The sequence below is a fragment of the Mastigoproctus giganteus genome, chromosome 6, assembly GCF_048544385.1.
Source record: "Mastigoproctus giganteus isolate SK-2022 chromosome 6, ASM4854438v1, whole genome shotgun sequence".
Taxonomy (NCBI): domain Eukaryota; kingdom Metazoa; phylum Arthropoda; class Arachnida; order Uropygi; family Thelyphonidae; genus Mastigoproctus; species Mastigoproctus giganteus.
This window is the reverse complement of record NC_143580.1, coordinates 160,210,500-160,233,035: the sequence shown is the minus strand read 5'-3', so window position 1 is coordinate 160,233,035 and position 22,536 is coordinate 160,210,500. Positions and strand designations below refer to the sequence as shown.

At 34.9% G+C, this 22,536-nt stretch overlaps 1 protein-coding gene across 1 annotated transcript in view; it reads right to left on the bottom strand.

The window, feature by feature from the left end:
* Ino80 (chromatin-remodeling ATPase INO80) overlaps positions 1-22,536 on the bottom strand; it is a 672,466-nt gene that overhangs the window by 612,547 nt on the left and 37,383 nt on the right. Inside the window, exons 3-4 of the mRNA XM_090376565.1 lie at positions 14,116-14,213; positions 1,864-1,928 (exon numbers count right to left, since the gene is read on the bottom strand). Of these exons, the coding sequence (XP_090232691.1) occupies positions 1,864-1,928; positions 14,116-14,213 (163 nt within the window). The remainder of the gene's footprint in view (positions 1-1,863; positions 1,929-14,115; positions 14,214-22,536) is intronic.

Below are 22,536 nucleotides of genomic sequence, written 5' to 3'. Positions count from 1 at the left end.
TTACGATGTATATCAATAAAACATTTTAATTATGAAATATTTATATTGATAAATATTTCTAAATTTAAATGTTACATTGCCAAAATATATAAAATGCTAAACATATTTTAAATTTTTTCATTTAAACTCATTCCGCTAAAAAAAAACCGCTATCCGCTATTACATATTTTAATCCGCCAAACCTGAAGCAATTCCGCTAAATCTAGCGGGAAAACAGCTAAATTGGCAACACTGGATATAGGGGTGTTTTTTTTTTTTTTTTGGTTGATACTGTATAAGCTTCCTTTCTTGCATCATTTGTCACTACTAATATATACAGTTTTTTTTTCCCCAACTAAAGTTGTGTTCAAAACTGCATTGGTGCACCAGTTTTCATCTGATCCTGTTATATGAGCATCAATTGCTTAAAAATAGAGGAACTTTTTCTGATCTAAAGTGCTGAACTGCAGATGCCTGAAGGAAGAAGAATACTAAACTTTTCATACAGTCAATATTTCTAATAAAGATAACACATTATTACACACACTAACCTTTCAGGAGTTTATTATTATTGATAATGAAGGTAACAGAGGTAAGCCACTTTGTTTTATATGAGGAAAGTGGAACACATTAGTGTTCCACTTTCCTCACGGAAAGTACTGTATTTTAAGGACTAGGAATGAAGACAGATTTTAAAAAATATATGATTTTAACATAAAATCTTATGCTATTTTAAATAACTAAGAATAATACTGAAAAAATAAGTTCTTGGACAATTTTTTTTTTTGGCTGAATACATAATTAAGAGCACTGTTATCGTTTTCTTGAACTGACAGCCTGTCTAAGAAATTTAAAAAACTTTTTTTTCTGTTAAAAAATAGGCAGGATTATATTTACATCCTGTTGTGAGCAGCAGGAATTTACGCTGATGGACTGGCAGTAATTTAAAGCTTATCTAAGAGTTGATAATATTGCAGTTACCAAATTAAATGACAACACACTTGATATCTTAGTTAATAAATCTTTATTTCTTGTGGAAGTGTTGTAATTGTTTTTATTTGGGATACAAGAGCTTTGGTAAAATCACTAATATGCCCGACCATTTCAACCTGGCAATTTGAGTCTTGGAAATTATCACTTAGTAGTACACACTCAAGGAATTTTCAAAAAAAAAAAAAAAAACTTCAAATTTTTTTTTTTTTTTTTTTTTTTTGCAATGCCAAAGTAAACAGCAAACATCATTATTTTGAAAAATTCATTACATAATTATCTATAGATATTACATATGTTTAAATAGAAATTCAGCCCTGGAACTTTTTAATGTCTAGACAGTCTTAAAACTCATTCTTAAGTACATAAGCTATAATCACTGCATGAAGTGAAGCAATTTGACACACAAAATCAATATTATTACGGGGGTGAGGTATCAGAAAGTTTCCCCTGACCTTCTATGTATCTATGAACATTATATTTAATTGACTGTATTGCTTGTTTATCTAGTAATATATGCCAGAAGTTTCATTGTGCTAACTGTTTTTTTTTTATTTTGTTACAGAGCTATGTAACAAAATGTCTGTGATGACAGCGAGTCATCACAGATAAAGTTAAACTTTGATCCATTATCAAATTCCTGTTTTTTGCAAGGCAGAGTCAAATCAGATGGCCAAGAATATGAAAAGGCAGTCTTCGGCCTTCATTTTTGTTGCAGATATGGCAATATGAAAGTGCCAATTTATCAGTGTTCACAACAAACAAAATAATGTGGACATCACCAGTGACGCATTATGTAAATAAATTTGTGATAAAATTAACCTCCTTATAATATATGGCATTTTCCTTCTTTAAAAAAAAAAAAAAAATCTTAATAACACATGAAAACCTTACCTTTAACCACTTTCGGTTTTTCTTCACCTTGCTGAAGTTATAAAATCTCATCATGGTGGACCTCTCTGAAAGAATTAAAAATTATTAATACTGACCATGGGGGGGGGGGAGAGATCATATACAGAAAACCCACATTAGCTTTATTTTTATCAATTCAAAGCTGAGGAGTAATAACAACCATAAATGATAGCATTGTTGTTCTTGGGCTACAAAAAATATAGGTTTTTGTATATTTTACAATATGGACATTACCACATCAAAATTTATTTGAAGTCTTTTATGTTGAACTAACAGAAATTTGTCTAACATCTAAAACCAAATAATAAAAGCTTTACCCAAAGCTTAAGATGATACATTTTAAAATTATTTTTAATTCTAGTACCAAATCAGATAATAAGAAAAAATAAAAATTAAAAAAATATTTTTTTTTGAAAAATTCACAGCAATACCCCGCAGAGCACTGATAATTAGTACCGAAAAATGGGTTTTAACTGAATGCATACCAGAGAAACAGTCTATAAACAAATTATAATAAATTTATAACAATTTGCACTTGATAGCCAATTAAAAGGATTTGAAATTTAAAAAAAACATTGCAAAATTTTATTAATGAAAAGGTAACATCATGAGAGATGAGAAAAAAAACTTTAAAAAAGCAGTTGTTTATTTAGGTATTTCAATAATGAAGTCTGGTGAAGCCACCTCTTCTTTTTCTCAGTGTATAAGTCTTTGTAGCATCAAATCCCATCTTGCAAAATTTGCTGTATCTTGATGCTATATTCAAATTCGGATCTCCATTCTTAATCACCTCGCAGACCATGTCAACCCCCCAAAAAACTTTCTCCAGTTCTTCTGTTGAAAACTGTTTCGGTGGCACTTCATAATTGCTTTCCTCTTCTGCATATGCAGTTTGCTTGTCAATTTCAAGGAAAGTTGCATCATCTGAGTCACATGTGAGTCAATGCAGTCACGTACATTGAGTGTGTCCAAAGTTTCAAATTGCAAGTCTTTTCAAACAATGTCTTTGGCAATTATCTGAACTTGCAATTCAAAACCAGGGAAATTTACCAAATAGGGCAAAACATTCTACCAAACAGAACGCATGTTGTTGGCAGTGTTTTCTAGCCAAGATGCAGATATATTTTCGATCACATTTAAAGGGGTAAAAAAATAAATTTTTAAATGAAAAGTTTGAAAAACTATCATGTCATCTCATCAGGATGGAATTAAGAATACTGAACATTGTTGCACATTGCAGCTGACTGCCTGAAATGATGTTTACCACTGGACTAGAGGTTGAGAAATCACATATTTTATAGTTTTTTTTTTGTCTGTTTTTTTTTTTAAGCACTGCAAACAATGGATACTTGTGCACCCATAATGTAAGTCACAATTATGTTAAATCTCAGCAATTCCACACACAATTTAGTATCAGTAGGGGCAAATGATGCAAGAAAGCAAGCCAATAAAACATCTGCCAAAAACAAAAAAAACTTCCCACATTATCTGCCCAATAGTTTGTCTTTCTTTGAATTTATCCAAACAACACATTCCCACAACAACAACAGATAAAAGTTCGTCCAACAATCAACCACCCACTGGCTGATGGAAAACTTCCATACATCTATTCTGCAACTGAGCTTCCTCAATTTGAATTCTGGCCCCCCCCCTCATGGGTGTGGTCTGAGCAAGAGGAAGAATGCCATCAGCAATGAGCTTGATCAATCCATTGAAAGCCTTAAACACCTAAATCAGATCACTTCACAGGTCTCCTAGTCTCCAGACACTGCAATTCACAGAACTGAAGCTTTCCTTGGTAAGAGTACACATTTCTTCCCCACACCAATCTCACTGTCCTTCTTTGCACCTGTTCCAGCATATCAACATTATAACTAAAATGAAGCCTCCAAGACCTGTATGCAGAACTCAAGATGCAGCCTAACCATTACCTTCTACAATGGGATAATTGTTATCCCTACAAGAAAAATCCCTGTATATCATTAACAAAACCCCAAGACCTGTCCTAGGGGCTTCTCCTTCATGACAATTCTACATTTAGTTTCTCCTTCATACATAAAGAAATAACTGTAGAGTAGCTGTCTGCACTGCTCAGTGAACTTCATATCAAACTACACAATTATCACAACCCTCCTCTGAGTGTAGCACCACACAGTTTGTGTGTTAATCTTTTAATTAATGTGTTAATTAACAGATTTTTAATGTGTTAATTAACAGTGTGTTAACCTATTAATTATTGCTACCACTATGCAGTACTTCACATCTGTCAATGTTACACTTTAACTTCATCCCATCTGCCTAATTTTAGTAGATCTTCTTGCAGAAGCTTAGCTTGATTACTGTCATTAACCATCCTGCCAGCCTTTGTATCATCTGCAAACTTATAGCATTGAGCCTACATTTTCAGATGGTACCCTGTCTGCTTCCACTGAATCATCCCTTTACTCATAGGTTTAACTTGCCCTTAATGCCATATTGCTCCAATTTGTACAGCAATCTTTTATATGCAAACAGTATCCTGAAATCCTGTTTTATGACATTAAAATTATTTTTTCATCCAGTTCCTTGGTTACTGTATAATAGTATCCGATCAGATTGATCATACAGGATTAACCTTAAGAAATATAACTGCCTTCCTGTCTAGACTGTCCTGCGTTACCTCTTTAACCAGTGGCTCCATTATTTTCCCTGAAACACAAGTTAAGCTAATAGGTCTATTATTACTCAATTCACCTTTTGATCCATCATTATGAATTGGGGATTATTTGCACATCACCAGCCCATAGGGACCTCTTCTGAATCCAAAGTTGTTCTCATGATTATTACTAAGGGACTACTTACCTCCTTTGGGGTGGATGGGATCTCCCATCCACCCCTGGTTTTTTTTTTTTTTTTTTTTTCATATTTGGCTTCAACAATTTCTCTTTCACTTTCCTCTCAGTTATCACAAAATAATTTAGCTCCCTATTATGATTTGATAAACTCCCAATCCCTAAAAAATTCCTCATGAGAATTTATATCCAAAATATCAATTCAGTTTGTCAGCAACCTGACCAGGATCAGCAACAGTTAATCCATTCATATCTAATTAACTATATAATATTGGGTAGATACACCATAGTTTATCCATTTATGCCTTGTGCATTTCGTCTTCTAATTCATATCATTAGGACCAATGTGATTCATCTCCTTCTGGTTTTTACATATGTAGAGCAGTCTTTGGTGCTTTTTCTTTGAATTCTTTGCAAGAGACTTCTCATAATCTGCCTTAGCTTGCCTGAACACCTTTGTGACTTGATTTCAGACTAGTTTCTATCTACAACAGGCTGCTGTATCACCTGATAATTTATATGTATCCCATGCATTTTCCTTCTTTGCCACAAGTCTCATTACTTCATCCATTTAGGTCCAATCATTGAACAATATTTCTTATTTAGTATGAAAACCTAGTAGCTCTAACAATTACCTCCCTAAATGATTCCCAATTGCTGTTGGTAATGTCATCATTTGGTCCCACTGTATAAAATTTAAAAACTGTCTAAGAACATTATAGTCTCCTTATAAAAGCCTTTCCCTTTACACTTGACAGTAGTTATACCTTTAAGTAAATCCCATATAAGAACACTGTGATGACCCACCCAGTAGGTCTTTTACCTAAAGATTCTTAATGCATAAAGAATCTGCTGCTGATAACCAGATCAAGCGTACTGTTTCCTCTTATTGCCTCTCTATAACATGTTGCTATAGAAAACAGTCATACAATAAATCCAGAAAAGCTGCTAGTGTGTGACTAATCAACCCACAAGTTCCAGTCAATATCTATAAACTTAAAATCCCCTATTATAAGACATATTGATTTGCTAGCCCACTATTCCTCTGTGTAGTTGTTTACTATATGCAACAGAATCATTAGGCCTATAACATGCTCCTACTCTCATTTTTTCTTTGTGTTTATGTCACACCAAACTGACTCAACATTGAACCGTCCACCAATGTCAACTGGATGCACGGCCTTAGATTTTATGTGTTTCTTTACTAACAGCATAATCCCTCCTTCATTCTTGTCTACTCTTTCTATTGACATTGTACTCCCCAAATTCAAATTCTGCATTCCTTATGTCTGAGTGACAATATCCCTGTCTGCATTTGATGACTTAATCAGTCCTTCAAATTCATCAAATTTATTTTCTATGATCCTAGCATTAAGTTACATACAAGTATACATGACCTGTTCTTGCTCTTAGTTACCCTAACACAGTCCATGTATTTACTTGTTCCATGATGACAGCAGGGCTTGAAATCCCAGTGACCCTGCCTTTCAACCTGCTGCATGTTCCAATAGAAACAGTGCAAGAGTCACTTTCACTCTGCCTGTGCTCTACTAGGCTTTGTATCCACCTAAGCTAGTAGTTTTCACCTAACAGTGCCTTGATAGCAACAGCAAATATCCCCGCACCCCTTGTATTTAAGTGTATCCATCCGTGTAAAAAGTCTCTCCTATTAACAAAAAGAGACCACTCTGAGAAAAATTATGCCCAATAAGACCTGCACAGTCTCTCCAAAGGCAAACTGACTGACAAGGCTCTACAACTTGTACTCCCTCTATTGTGTCTAGGCAGAATTGAACTCAAATTTAATCCTAATTCATGACTTTTCCCCCAACACTGCCCTGTACTTATTAGGCGAGTCCTGTGATCTTCTACTCTTAATATCATTGGTTCCAACATGAACAACAACATTACCAACTTTCCTGCCCTTAAAAGATGATAATTGCTCAACATTATATACTTTTCCCCTTGAAGACGCACCCCAGTCCTATTACACTATAATACAATATAATTATTGGGGAAATGAACAGAAATCAAAAATTTAATGATACTACAAATATACTGTATAACGATACTACATGCAGTATTCAAGCAAATTTTCATTAACTATATTAAAAAAAAAACATCACATCCCATTTTGAATAATCCAATATTCAATTAATAAGGGTATACTGTATTTAAGAGGCATTGTTAAATGCTGAAACTTGCCATGAGAAGGTTTAATGTAAGAAACATGTATTTGATCTGAATATTTCTCAGAATTTCATATACACTACAAATTCATTTTGTCCACATGCAATGAAATCTTTGATTCGATTCCGGTCCTCTGCAGTTTTGGGAACACTGTACAGTCACACGGGAGTGAAGAATTGTTCAATAAATACCTGCATTAATTTGTGATTCAAGAGAATACGATGCTGTAAATATTCCATGGAAATGATTGCTGCTCTCTTCCAATGTTATATGATTGCTTTTACAGAAGAGTTAAAGCAATCCTAACTCAAACAATGTGGCCAATTTTAGGTAAGAGTGTGGCTTGAATACTGAATATTATTCAAATATACTGAATAAGGGCTGCACAGATATCTTACGTAGATAGTGATGTTCTATCCAATCAGCTGGGATCATTCTCTAGAAGCTGTCTAGTACATACAAACGACGGCCTATTGGACTGGAATAGAGTTAAATAGAGACACAACATTGAAGGATGCTATGATCTTAACCAGTGTTTGTCGGGGGTGTCATCCCATTTTTTCACATTTCTGAAGATGGTTCTTTAGCTCATTATAAACAGTATTTGTTCCTTTTCATAGAAGACCTCAAAAGTTTGTATTAGCATTATCAGCGCAAACTGCTAGAAGTTTATTTTCTAAATTATTCTTTTTTTATTATTTCAGTCTAAGTATTTCAGAAGTTTTTCCTGGGAGAGATACAAAATCCAAGAGTTTCATTTGCACCGCTACTTTTCAGTCAAAGAAACAAATTAAAAAGGGAAATATTTTAATGTCTGTTGTGATTTGATGCATACATAATTATTTCTAACGTTTTCAAAAGTTCAAAAATCGTATAAGGTGCAAGTAACCTTTTTATAATTGCTTCGGTTTTTGTATAACCACAGGTGAATGTTTGTTCGAATAATTTACAAATGAGTGTGGCTGTACAAATCTGTGTGGTTGATATAAATGTTTGATTATGAAAAATGGTATTTTACGTGAATATTGCCTCAGCAATTGCCAAATTATTCTTTGGATGTGAAATCAACTTTTCGAAAATAACTACTTAATTTTGTTGAAGAAGCTGCAGCTGATAATGCCTGTTTATGATTATCAGAAGAAATATGCCTTATGATATCATTGTTTCTTCCTGACGCAATCAAAAACCCCCTGTTGCAGATATTGCAGTGTACATTGTGCTCAATTTTGGATTTTTTCATGAAACCAAATTCTTCTTTTTATTCATCAGTAAATATATGGTATTGTTTCTTTGACATGGAGGGTAAATCTGAAATTATTATTTTTTTAATTTAGAATTTAGGTTTAACGCTACTTTCATTTTGAAAATACAAATAAACTTAATGCAATTAATAAATATGTATTTGTTTTTGTTGTCTAAAGTTACAATTATCGTGTGAAAAAAACTGCACCCAATTAATTATTAATCTAACCTTCTAACAACAAACTTCAATCACAAATGACAGATGCGAGATGACAGTTTTTGTGGTCAGCCAGCACCATCTATGAGGCAAAAGGTGTCACAAGGATGCAAAATAAAATAAAAAATGCAAAATCGTGATTTATGATATAAGCATGGAGGCTACAGGTCCAATCTGGGACATTTTCTGGCAGTTTGCAATGCGAGACAAAACTTAAATCTGGACTATCCCACATAATCTGGTACGTCTGGTCACTTTAAACAAAACAGAGCATTGTTCATAAATAAAGCTGCCATTCTGCCCCCCCCCCACAAATAATGCAACAAAAAGGCTGGAAAACATAGGGTACATCTCAATCTCTCATCTGTTAATACAGTAAACCCTCGCTATTCGCAGTATCTGTATTTGCGGTTGCTGATTTAATATAAAATTAAACCTAAGAGAATGAATTTTAAAGCGCTTTGAACATTTTCCGCCATAAAAAAAACACGGGCGTGGCTAAAATTATCTTTCCCGGTCAAAACAGCGTTCAGTGGGTGGGGAGAGAGGGGTGACAAAATCGTGAGCGTGGATGTTTCTCGATAATCCTTGTTCAGTATGTGTTATGCGCTTGCCATGGAAGGTTTCGTCGTTTGCTTTTAATTTATATGCTTATAAATTGAATAAATTTATCAATTTATAAATTGATATGCTTACAAAAGGGATAAATCTACCGTTTTGCAATGTAAAACACTTTTTCAAGTGTGTTAACGGAAGAAAGTGACTTTATTGTGGACAAGTTCTTTCTAACCCGGCTACGAATAACAAGAGAAATGTGAAAATATGAAAGAAGGTGATGACATTAGCAAATAAAATTGAGTTACTGGACAAAATTTCTAATGGTGAAAGTGTCTCCTCAGTGACAAAACATTACAAAAACAATGAGTCAACGGTACGATCAATCAAAAAATTGGAAGAAAAAATCCACCCATAGTGTCCGTGAAAACGCGCTAATTGCTTCAAAAATTTGCTCTATAACTCGTGATGTTAAATTAGAAAGAAAAGGCTTTAAATCTGTGGATAGAAGACCAAACTCAAAATAAAATTCCCTTAAGTTCACTCATCATTCATGAAAGGGCAAAACTCCTTTACCAAAACTAGCGAAACTGGTGATAGCACTGGCGGGATAAGTTTTTTAGCTATAGCAAAGGCACTGGATTAAAAGATTTGTTTGAACTTTCTAATAAATATTACATTTAATATTAAATTGTTTCTTATTTTCATTTCGATGCCGTACAGTCATATTATGAAGGTACATATAATACATACATAGACAATTTTAGACTAGTTTTTCTTATATATTTCATACTTTGGAACGGAACCCCTTTATTACTATGGGAGCGATAACTCAGTATTCGTGTTTTCGGTATTTGTGGCATTTCTCAGGAACATAACCCCCGCAAATAGCGGGGGTTAACTGCATTAGGCCTTTTGTACAGATATACACAGTAGAGTAGAAGTTCTGAGACATCTGATGGAACATCAGCCACACAGCAGGAGGGAGGCTCCTTCACTTATATGGTTTGAACATGCCAGGTATCTACTGTCAGTAAATGCAATGGCTTTCCCTTAGAACATATGTTCAGCCATAGCAAACTGAACAAAACTATTTCAGTTTACAGTAAACCCCCGCTATTCGCGGGGGTTACGTTCCTGAGAAATGTCGCGAATACCGAAAACGCGAATACTGAGTTATGGCTCCCATAGTAATAAAGGGGTTCCGTTCCAAAGTATGAAATATATAAGAAAAACTAGTCTAAAATTTTGTCTATGTATGCAAGCATATGGCATCGAAATGAAAATAAGAAACAATTTAATATTAAATGTAATATTTATTAGAAATTTCAAACAAATCTTTCAAACCAGCGCCTTTGCTTGCTAGCAAAAAAAACATCCCACCAGTGCTATCAGCAGTTTCGCTAAAGTGTTGATAAAGGAGTTTTGCCTTTTCGCGAATGATGAGTGAACTTAACGGAATTTTATTTTGAGTTCGGTCTTCTATCCACAGATTTTAAGCTTTTTCCATTTTTTCTAATTTAACATCACGAGTTACAGAGCAAATTTTTGAAGCAATTAGCGCGTTTTCATGGACACTATGGCAGACTTTTTCTTCCGATTTTTTGATTGATCGTACCGTTGACTCATTGATTTTATGTTTTGCCACTGAGGAGACACTTTCACCATTAGAAATTTTGTCTAATAACTCAATTTTATTCGCTAATGTCATCACCTTCTTTGATATTTTCACATTTCCCTTGTTATTCGTAGCCATATTTTTGTAGGGGTTAGAAAGAACTTGTCCACAATAAAGTCACTTTCTTCCGTTAACACACTCGAAAAAGTCTGTTTTACACTGCAAAACGGTAGATTTGTCACTTTTGTAAGCATATCAATTTATAAATTTATTCAATTTATAAACATATAAATTAAAAGCAAACGACGAAACCTTCCATGACAAGCGCATAACACATACTGAACAAGGATTAGCGAGAAACATCCACGCTCGCGATTTTGTCACCCCTCTCCCCCCACCCACTGAGCGCTGTTTTGACCGGGAAAGATAATTTTAGCCACGCCCATGTTTTTTATGGCAGAAAATATTCACGGCGCTTTAAAATTCACATTTTTTTAGGTTTCATTTTATATTAAATCGGCGATCGCGAATACGCGAAACCGCGAATACAGATACCGCGAATAGCGGGGGTTTACTGTACTGTGCTAATGTCGATTTTTGTCAAACTATGGAAATTCACATATGAAGGCTTCCAAACTGAAATGATCACCATTGCCAAGGCAACTTCTCAATTTCATGGCAGAAGGAGGATTAGCATTAGTAGTGGAAAATGATGCAAGAAAGCAAGCTTAAAGTATCCGTCAAAAAAAAAAAAGAAAAAACTACACACTTTACCCATCCATACCCTCCAAGAATTTGTCTAGTTCTTTAAATTTATTCAAACCACTCACTTCCACAACAGATGGATTCAAAGACTGCCTTCAAAAATTGTATTATACGTAGAAGAAGCGCATAATGTAACACCTCAACAAGAATATCTTGTAGGAAGTCATGTAGCACAGTTCATATTTTGTTCCAATAAATATTTTTTGATAAAAACCTCAGAACCCCATATGAAGTGTGATCAAAAATGTGGAGACTGAACTACATTTGGGAAATGATCGAACTTATTGCTATTCAGATAGAAACTCCTTCTGAGGGGAGTTTTTATCTGAATAATTCCTTCAAAGTTGTCTCCTTGACAGTACCCACCAATTCCTATGCTTCACAACTTCAAAGTATTTCTAACAGGGTTCTTCTAGAAAGATAATAGTTCCTGACTTTAAACAAAATAGAAATTATTCTATGTGAATAATTTCCTAAGTGTCATTGCAAGGGGGCTTTAAGCTAAGGAAACAAAAAAAAAAAAATCACAGGGAGCCTAAATCCAATAAATATGACAGACCTCGGTGATGAACTGCTTCACAAAAAAAATTATTGAATGGAAAGCACTGTCAAAATGATTGTCAGTTTCCTGAAACCCACTTTTCTGGCTGTTTTCTCCAAACAGAATCACACAATCACCATAGAACTGTTTTGGGGGTGTTCCTGGTTCACTGTTTGATCATACAAGGCAAATTCATCATTATGAATTTGTCTTGCAAGAGTTAAAATTGTGATAAACACAATTTTCATATTACGTTGGTGATATTCTTTTTTGTGTTCTTTGGGATACATAGTGAGAACTATCATGTTATTTATCGAACACTATTTTCAATGGGTCAGGTCACCATGCCGCCATTGACATAGTATTAGAGAGAATAGCTGTAGAACTTGATTTGAGATTGTCTTGCTTTTTTGGGTCTTGGAGAAGAGGATGAGACGAACCGAAATGCACTGAATTCACAAATATTGTGTGTTAAAATTAAACGACAAGTCCCACAAGAAATGCCAATTTGGCTAGCAACTTTGTGGATAATTAAATGTCAATCATTCCTGATTAGATCACAAACATAATAATTGAATCATTAGTTTTTAAAGTTGAAGAGTTAACAGAGTAAGGATCATCTTGATATGGACAAGAGGCCCTTCAACGGCATACAGCATTTCTCTGAAGGTGTATTATTAATACACCTCACGAGTTTCTCTTGCACTTCTCACTAATTTGAAACAAAATTTGACACCAATTCTCTGTTCTGTAATTTCACTAATTTTAAAATGCAAAACATAAACCACTTGATTCATAACCATAGATGAATGGTGATTTATGCATTACTAGAGTCACCACACATTTTGTGACATGTCACTTGCTATAATGCTGCAATTCTAAGATTGCAGCATTAAATCCTCCAAACTTTTTGATCATACTTCGTATAATGACTCCAGTAGCAACTACTGATCACCTGCACCAAGCTAATTTATTCAAGCTAATATAAGGTAAGCTTCATATGGACATATTTTAAAGTTATTTTCTTAACAGTTATTATTTGGTTTTTTTTTAGGAGCATTAGCAACTAAGGCCATATTGCTCCGGGATATACAGTGGTCATTCCCTGACCTTTCCGCATCCTCCGTATTTGGTGGTGACGGGCTCGAACCCCGGTCTAATCAAGAAGCGTGTGCTACGCACTGCTGCTCCTTCCCACCTGGCTACGGAGGCGCCCCTTTCTTAACAGTAAGAACCATTCTATCTAGACAAATCCAAATTTTGTGCATCACATATTAAACACTATCAGACTTATGATTTTGAGTGAGTTACTAATCATGAATGTCACAAAATATGCTTAGACCCTTTATTTTTCACTCTATAAATCACTTTGATGAACACTTAAAATAATTTCTATATTATTTTGGATCCAAGCAATGCCTCCAACTTTCAATCCTGGATAGAGGAGGCTATGCAAAATTTGGGTGAACTAGCTCCTATGAGATCTGAATACAAAAAAGAATACACAGGAAACTTTCCTCTTAACAGATATATGCTTATCGCACAATGTTAACTTAAATTAAGATCTTCCAGAAAATAAACTTCAACATGACACTCAGCAAAATAAATAATACTGTATGCCTACAACCGCCTAAAGTATTTTTTGAATGCAACAAAAATATGAAGTGAAAAACTTCTGTGGAGGTAAGTAAACTTCACCTTATAACTCTGATTATCACTTATGCCTTTCTTACTACATTATTAAAATTTTAGCCCTCTACAATGAGGCTATCATCAATACTAATTCCTTTGTCAGCCTGTCATTTAATTTTTTAGAATAAATATTATTTAATACAGGATGGTTCTATTTATATTTTTAGATTCAAGCTAGAATAAGAAGAAACTGCAGTTTCTTCTTATTCTAGCTTGTATTTCACAAGCTTGTATTTATTATGCAGCAAATGAGATTAATAAAAAACAATATGCAAGAACTCTTTGTTTAAAATTCAGTTTTTTTTAATTGAATTTTAAACAAAATAGTTAAGTATTCAAATTTAATATGTATTTCCACAAAAAAATAATTCTAATCTGAGGGCCTAGCTTAAATGGTCTGGTGTGAACAGTCACATTTGCCAAGCATTAGTTCAATCCATGTGTATATAATAATAAACATTTTCAATTACTTAATTATATATAATACTTAATTTACTTAATTATAATTAATAATAAACATTTCCATTTACTTAAATATATCAAAAATTGTTTCCATTCCCAAGAAATTGGCCTATTATCTTACCTTGACGAGAGTTATGCAATCCATTAACCAATTTAGCAACTCTTTCTTCACCATCACATAGAGAATTACTGTCCGGTTCAATTTCATTTTCCCTATCCCTAGAAAAACAAGAAGGTTACTGATTCAGAAGCTGAACAGACGCAAAGGGCACTATAGATTAAAATTTACTGCTGGTATTTAGGCTTCGTGTTTTCTTTACGAATTTAAAATGAATCCAGTTTGCTGAACATTAGCTAGGTTAAACATGAAAACAAGATTTTCTTAAACTAAATTCAAATTAGTATAAGCACCAAATTTGCTTATATTCCACCTCGCTGGACACACACACACACACAAATAGTTTCTCAAGTGGTACTCCACAAATCTTTAAAAAGATAAAGGTGAAAACTCTAATTATCAGAACTATAATATTACTAAATATCATGGCTATACGTCAACTTCGATTTTGCCTAAAATTCATCATAAGTCAACCTTCATTTTTTTTTTTTTACAATCATCTTTCACATCTCGCATAGTGGTGTATTATAGTAAAATCTGAATTAGAACTACTGTCTTCATTTTAATTTAATTTCTGCTCTCTCCATATTAAAAGTTTACATTGTGCAATTTTATTACACTGCTCAGTGTAATAAAATGTCAGTTTTTTTAATTACACTTTACATTGCAATAAAATGTCACAATGATAAACTGTGAAGAAAAAGTTTGCTTTTGTGACCTTCTACATAAGTGAGTGCTGTATAAGACTTTCTTCAAACTTTCACCAGATTCTCAATTGTACAAAAGGGTCAGATGAGCCTGTGAAGGTTTTCCATCAAAGATTCACTATAAAGATTCACTTGAATATAAAACCTGATGGTTAGGATTTTGTAGGATGCCTCATTTTCCATCTTTTCATCATGTACATTACTGATTTACTGCTGGTATTGAACAAATGAGGGTCAAAATCTTCTAGAGGGATCCAGTGTACATTCATCTGTGTTTAGAACTCTGCAGTAAAATTAAAAACATCCATTTTGACAGCAAGCTAAATGACAATAAGATGAGAAGGTAAGGATATTTCCCACACTCTGAATATAGTGAGAAAGATGAAATAAGTCAGTTCCATAAGGAGCTGAAGCTTCTGAATCAGAATGAAAAGAGAACAGGAGCCTCGTGGAAGAATTCTGCCGGAATATGGAGGGGGGGGAGAGAGAGAGAGAGAGAGAGAGAGAGCATCAAGATTTTATGCTGTTTATTAGACAAAGTTTGAAAGTTTGAACAAAGTTCAAAGAATCAAGCTGGTTTAAATCTTCTCACTAATGCCACTACACAAAACCAATTAGGTTGGGCTAGTAAATAAAAAAACCCGAACAAATTTCATGTTTCAGATGTGGGAAAATTGTGCACTACAACCTAACTTTCCAAATGCAAAAGCCAACTTTGCCACCCTGTGGATCTCAAGATGATAATAAAGAAACGAGTTCTCCTTTGAGTGCCCTTGTTAAAGAAGCAGAAAACCCAGTAAACCAGTGCGTTATGGAGCTATGGTCTCTTTGGAAGTGACTGTTGATAGCAACAAGGTCATTGCTCTTTTGGACTTAGGAGCACATAAAATCATTTGCAGGGTTCCTGAGAAAGTTGAGAAGCTGAAGGTTAAGCTTGAAAAGCAAGTAAAGGTAACTGGCTCAGAATCCTTCTCTGTATATGTGTTTGAAATTATTAAATTCAAATTGCTGATTATTCCAGACCACCAAAGCTCTTTGCTACATTCAAAACATCGGATGACATAGCCTCCACTGATAACCTAATTTTATGTGAAGATTTTCTTCTTGGACACAGTGTTAAGTTCATCTTTGAGGAAAAACGTAGTCTGCTTGGTGAATATGAGTACCAAATATTGGAAAAAACAGAACTTCACCTCAAGTTATAAGGAAAGAAGGGCAACTTTCCTTCTGGTGGTGAAGATTCCCTTACACAAGGATAGAGTTAATTCCCAACCAAATGAAGAAATTTTCTCAGTTATTGGAATTTTATTGAAAACTTTGAAAGATAGTGCTTGGGATTGTTGTTTGTTGTTTGTTATTTGGTTTTTAGGAGCATTAGCAACTAAGGCCATATTGCTCCGGGATATGCGGTGGTCATTCCCTGACCTTTCCGCATTCTCCGTATTTGGTGGTGACGGGCTCGAACCCCGGTCTAATCAAGAAGCGTGTGCTATGCACTGCTGCTCCTTCCCACCTGGCTACGGAGGCGCCTCAAGTGCTTGGGATAATCAGAGTACTGTCACAGAGCAAAAAAAAAAAAAGTCTCTTTTTCTCTGCAATAAAAATCTGAATTTCCATTTAACAAATGATGGTTTGTTTTATGTTGATAACCGAGGCCTGGTGAGAATTAAAGGCAACATCAATGGACATTTTTTAGATGCTACAGTAGCACCCTAGAGAATGCAACAATGGATTTGCAAGACCTATAAGTTGTTTGACAGTACATTTGAGAGTCAACAAGATTATAACCCGTATTTCAGATAATTTCTTTTGGCTACGGTTCAAGATATTACTAAATATTTTAAAGCTTGCCATTCTTGTGAAGTTCATGCCAAGTTTAAAGGAAGGGCCCTATTCAGGCCAGACAGAGAACCTTCATGTGCATTCCACTATAATGCTGTAGATGTGGTTGGACCCCTTCCAACAACACAAACTGCTAGTAAATATATTTTAGTAGTTGTGAATTTATTTTACAGATGGATGGAACCGTTCGCTCTTCCAGATCAGAAGATGGAGTCTAGTGCCTCAATATTGATTAAAGGTATCATTTGTCATTTTCACTGCCCTCAATCTATTTTGAATGACAGAGAACCAAACTGTACCTTTTGCAAATGTGTTAAACTTCTGGGTATTAAAAAAATATTTATGACAACTTATATCATAACTGGAATGATATATGGGCTAGTGGAATGTCTGAATCAATCGATCAAGCAGATTCTTGGTAAATTAATGGAAAACCATGTGGAAGCATGGGACAGCTTTTTTGAGTCAAACAACGTATTGTTATAACACAGCATGGCATTGTAGAATTGAAGAGAAGCTTTTTTTTTTTTTTTTTTAATTCTTTAAAGTCATGAGCCTTCATTTTCTCATGACATCTCCTCAATCAATCTTGAAAGTGGATTTGAGGATACTGACAAGAAAACCACTAAGTTTAGAGTCACTAATGAAATTATAAAGAACTATAGTGAAAAACTTTCTCACCCAGGTGAGAAAAATTAAGCCTATCAAAGGAGATTTAGTTCTTTTGAAATATGTAAGGAAAAAGAGATCAAAATAACAAGATACATGTTAAAAGTAGAAGACCTTTCAGGATGTTGAAGAAACTGTCAAGGGTGACTTAAAAAATAAAGCAACAAACAATCAGTGCACTTGGATGCCATAAAAAAAAATAATAATAAAAAATATATTGTTGTTGTTGTTATTTGGTTTTTAAGAGCATTAGCAACTAAGGCCATATTGCTCCGGGGATATGCAGTGGTCATTCCCTGACCTTTCCACATCCTCCGTATTTGGTAGTCACAGGCTCGAACCCCAGTCTAATCGGGGCTCACATCTGGTGAGTATGGGCTTGGCACACCCAGGGTCCTGAGCTGGATACCATCATTCTTCTCTTTCTTGGTGATTCCTTTCTACTTCTCTCTCTCTCTCTTCTCTGGGTAACTTGGGGAATTTTTTTTTTTGGCTGGTGCAGCATAAGCCTCAGGCTTCCTTGCACCATACGGCTAATAATAATAATAATAATAAGCGTGTGCTACGCACTGCAGCTCCTGCCCACGGAGGCACTAAAAGTAAAGTAAATTAGAATGATAATTAAAAAAAAAAAAAAAAAAATGCCAGTAGCATGGCAAGACAGAAGAGTGAAAATAATAAAAATTAAATATAACAATCAAACCTACAAGGAGGGAAGAGAAGGGTAACGAGAGTAAAAATATTGCAGAGAAACTCTTAAGATAATTTAGAAATTCTAAATACAAAGATAATAATCGATTAAATTTTGAAAGATGTTTGCTTTATCTTTTTATTATGAAAGATTCAGTTTTCAATTATTTCAAACATTATTCAAATATAAGTATATCACAACAGTAGTGGGCAGATTTGCTAATGGTGCGCCTGTGCTGCCATCCATAGTTAATTATTCGTTTATATAATCTGGTTAAGATTACTTTTTGTCAGTGGTGTGGCTTTGAATTGGAGTTCTAGTATCTGTCCTATTTTTAATTTTCGCTGCATCAGGACCACAGGTATTCAAGTCTTCTGCATTGGCAGTTCGATCTGGGGATCAGATGGCAGACTGATCTTTCGATCGACTCGCCTTTGCGGCGATTTGTCTAGCGATTAAAATGCAGCGATTCCCTGACCATTATTGGCCTTGTGGTCCTCTGTTGGGATGGGGCGTAATGGTCAGTCTATTTTTTGGTTTTTTTCATTTTATTGTAGTTGGTTTACTTCTCTGCTGGTGATATTTCACATAAATTTGGACTTGGTGCCCGTCAGAGGGGGCACCATTAAATTGCTATTTAATTGGCTTTCAAAATTTAATCGATTATTATCTTTATATTTAGAATTTCTAAATTATCTTGGAGAGTTTCTACTGCATCTTACCCATCTCTTCCCTCCCTGTTGGTTTGATTGTTATGTTTAATTTTGACTATTATCGCTCTTCTGTCTTGCCATGCTACTGGCATTATTTTTATTTTTTTAATTATCATTCTAATTTAATTTACTTTACTTTTATATTTCAAGCATCATGTAGAGCAGTGGCGTCCAACTTACGGCACACAGGCCAGATCCAGCCCGCGAATAATTTTTATAAGGCCCATGCGGAAAGTGAACTAAAACAGTTTCAATTACCACTGTGAGTACAGGCATGCAAGTGTCCAGCTCAACTGTATCAAACTGGTACCCGTGATTCAGTGCAGTCACATGTACGCTAAATACATTTATGTATTTTGATATAGCTTGTTATATAATTAATTCATTGCATTGAATTAATTATATAATTTGTATTGAATTTTAAAAAATTATTCTTAAAAATGTTTCAAAAGGGGAAAATCAATTTGGAGTGTTGTGTTTTTGATCCAAGGTGGAATTAAAACTATTTCTTCATTGATTACCACGAAAAAGCAGTGTGTTTAGTGTGTCATGAGACTGTGAGATTTTAAAAAATATAATTTAAAACCACAGTGATTCCAATCATAAATCTTATGATCAACATAAAGGAGTGCTGCAAAAAGAAGTGTTCAAAGTTACAAAACTAATTAAGAAAACAACAAAACACATTGAAAACGTCAATATATCAGTCAAGAAATTTATCTGCTGTATGTGCCAGTTATCAAGTTGCACATTTGATCGCTTTTGAAAGTAAATCGTTCAATGATGGTGAATTTGCTAAGCGTTGTTTGTTAAAAGTTGTGGAAGAAATTTGTCTGGAGAAACGAACAATGATACAAGAAATTAGTTTATCTCGACAAACAATTATGCGGAGAGTAGAAGATATTGGAAATAATCTGTTCGAACAACTTTTGGAAAACATAAAACAAATGAAATATTTTAGTGTGGCACTGGATGACAATACTGATGTAAATGACACAGCCCAACTCCTCATCTTCATACGTGGAATTAATGATTTTGTACCAGTTGAAGATTTAGCTGATCTACAGAGTAGGAGAAGAACAACTACAGGTGAAAATCTTTCTGAAAATTTTTGCCAATCTATCTAAAAGTTGGGATTAAATATTAAAAACCTGTTAGGAGTCACAACTGGTACCATGCGGTACAAAAAACATGATTGGTAAAAACATTGGGCTTATGGGTAGAACAACCAAGAAAGTGATAGATATCAGAGCTGAAACTCCAATTGGAATTCACTGCATTGTGCATCAAGAAGCTCTTTATGGGAAAGTATTGGATCTCCAACACATTATGTATGTGGTTATTTCAACTGTACATTTTACAAGATCACATGGCCTTAATGTAGATGTTGAAACATCAATGAATGTTTCAACACAGAAAAGGGCAAACCAATAAAACAACTATCAAATATGGAGTGGATGTCTGATCTTGCAATTCATACATTTCTAGTCATTTAAATGCTCTTAATTTAAAACTACAAGGGAAAGGAAAATTGGTCTGATTTGTTTGGTGACATCAAATCATTTCAGAATAAGTTGCTATTATTTAGTGCTCACTTTTGGTAATGCTGTAGCACTAGGAGGTGTTGATAATGAAGTGGCAGCTGACCGAGATTTCTGTGCTAGTTTTTCTGAGCTCATTTCCATTTTGAGTCAAAATCAAACATTTCATGGATACCTTTTTTTGGTTGCCTTACGGCTACTTACTGGTTTACTGCTTTCCTGGTCTCTTGGTATGAGATGTTCAGTTCTGCCTTTAGTCATTGTATTTCCTTTTCTTCCTTCCACCTCTAGCATGCTCGAGAGTAGGCAGAGTGCTTGCCTTGGCAGTTAATGCAGGTGGGTTTTGGAGCTTTGCATGACATTATCTCATGGTCCTTTGAACCACATTTTGCCCATGCAAGAGCAACACAGCAGGCCATTTGTGAATGTCCATATTTCTGGCACTTAGAGCACCTTAATGGATTTGGAACATATGGACATGCTGTGCAGTTTGGATCAACTGCATAGTATGTCCATATGTTCCAAATAAGCTTTAATCTCATTTGGGGATATTGGTGTGTTAAAAGCAAGGAAGCGGTTTCTAGTCATGACTAAGTTCCCATCCCGATGTACAAACATTCACTTTGCTGCTGTCACTTTTTGGCTTTTTAGTTCTGAACCGATTCCCTCCTCAGACACTTCGAGTAGATCCCATTCCATGATTATGCCTCGGAATGAGTTGACTATCTTGTTGGGGTTACTACAATTGGTATTCCCCCAATAGATGTTGCTCAGAGGAGTTGTTCAGAGTGCCTATCAGTTTTTGTCTCAAGTAGGATGTCACCAGAACGAAGACGTTTTACCAATTTGGGTGAGCCCACTAGCCCTTCCAAACCCTTTTGGATGAAGGGTGGCATTTTTGCTATGGGCTTTTCATTGATAGAATGAACAATCAGGTATCGAGGTACTGACCTCATGTATCTTCAGTCCTAGGTCTTTTTTTTTCCTGGGGTAGCATTTTCTGGGTCTCTGGTATTTTTTTCTGGTAGTAGGGGTCCCTACCAGAAAAAAAACAAGGATTCATAGTGGTTTTTATGTTTGTTCAGTGCCTAGGCTCCCCACTCACCATGAAGCCCAAAGGAACGCTTACTACTTGACAAGCAAAAATGCACTTGGAAGTGGGATGGCAGATGCACTATACCCGCACCAGACACTATACCTGCACCTCCACCAGGCTGAATCCAGTCTCTCGGACCATTAGAGTAGGGCATGCCGTCAACATTTGCCCACTAGCCAATTGATACTGGCTGAGCCATTCAGGACACCTGTCTTGTTGAAGCAAGGCTCCTAAACCCCCTTTCCTAATTTCCACAGGTCGCAGGGCACAGCAAACACACCAGATTCCTATGGTGTTAGCCTGGAACATAGGCTGCGGCATTGGATCCCAGTGATGCTAATCTGGAGGTCGAGCAGTGTCACTGGGAAGTGCCCACATCGAGGGGACAGTATTGTGGCAAAAATAACTCTGCACCCAATAATCTTGTCCGTAATGCTGAACATGTTAGACCTGAAGTGAGTTCAGAAGTACACGAATCTGAGCAATCAAATATTGAGAGGAGAAACTCATAGCATTGATGCTTCGGGAGATTCCCCTTCACATCCTGATTCAAGGACAGTGAGTTTAAATATGACAATCATAATCTAAGAGATCAACAAGATTAAGCAAAAATTAAGCAAACTTCTTGTTACTGCTATGTTGTTGTAACGTTATTCATTAATTTAAGTCTATGTAACAGATTTACCTTTATGTAGAGCAGCATTTCCCAAACTGTGTTCCATGAGAATGAACAAGTGTTCCATGAAAAATCTTAATTAATAATTTAAAAAATAAAATAAATTTTGCATATTTGTAGCGTACACCACTTTTGTATCATTATAATTTTTAACAATTTTTTTCAGTTATTAATATACTGGCATAGACTAATAATCAAATATACAGCAGAACACTATTTTGGCAGGCTTTAACATAGAGAAGTATGCATAGAGATAATGACATCTACGAAAAAGTAGCAATGTAGCGATCCAATATGCCATTTATATGCGATTTAGCCTGGAGTACAAGGGTTGAAGGGCAGGGAGAAGCGAACAGATAGCATAACTAAACTCACTTCCTTGTATAAATTTTTTTGATAATTATCAGTATTTCGAAATATTATTATTAAAATAAATGACAATGGATTTGTGGTTGACAAAAGGAACTTTAAAACGAAAAGCAAGTACTT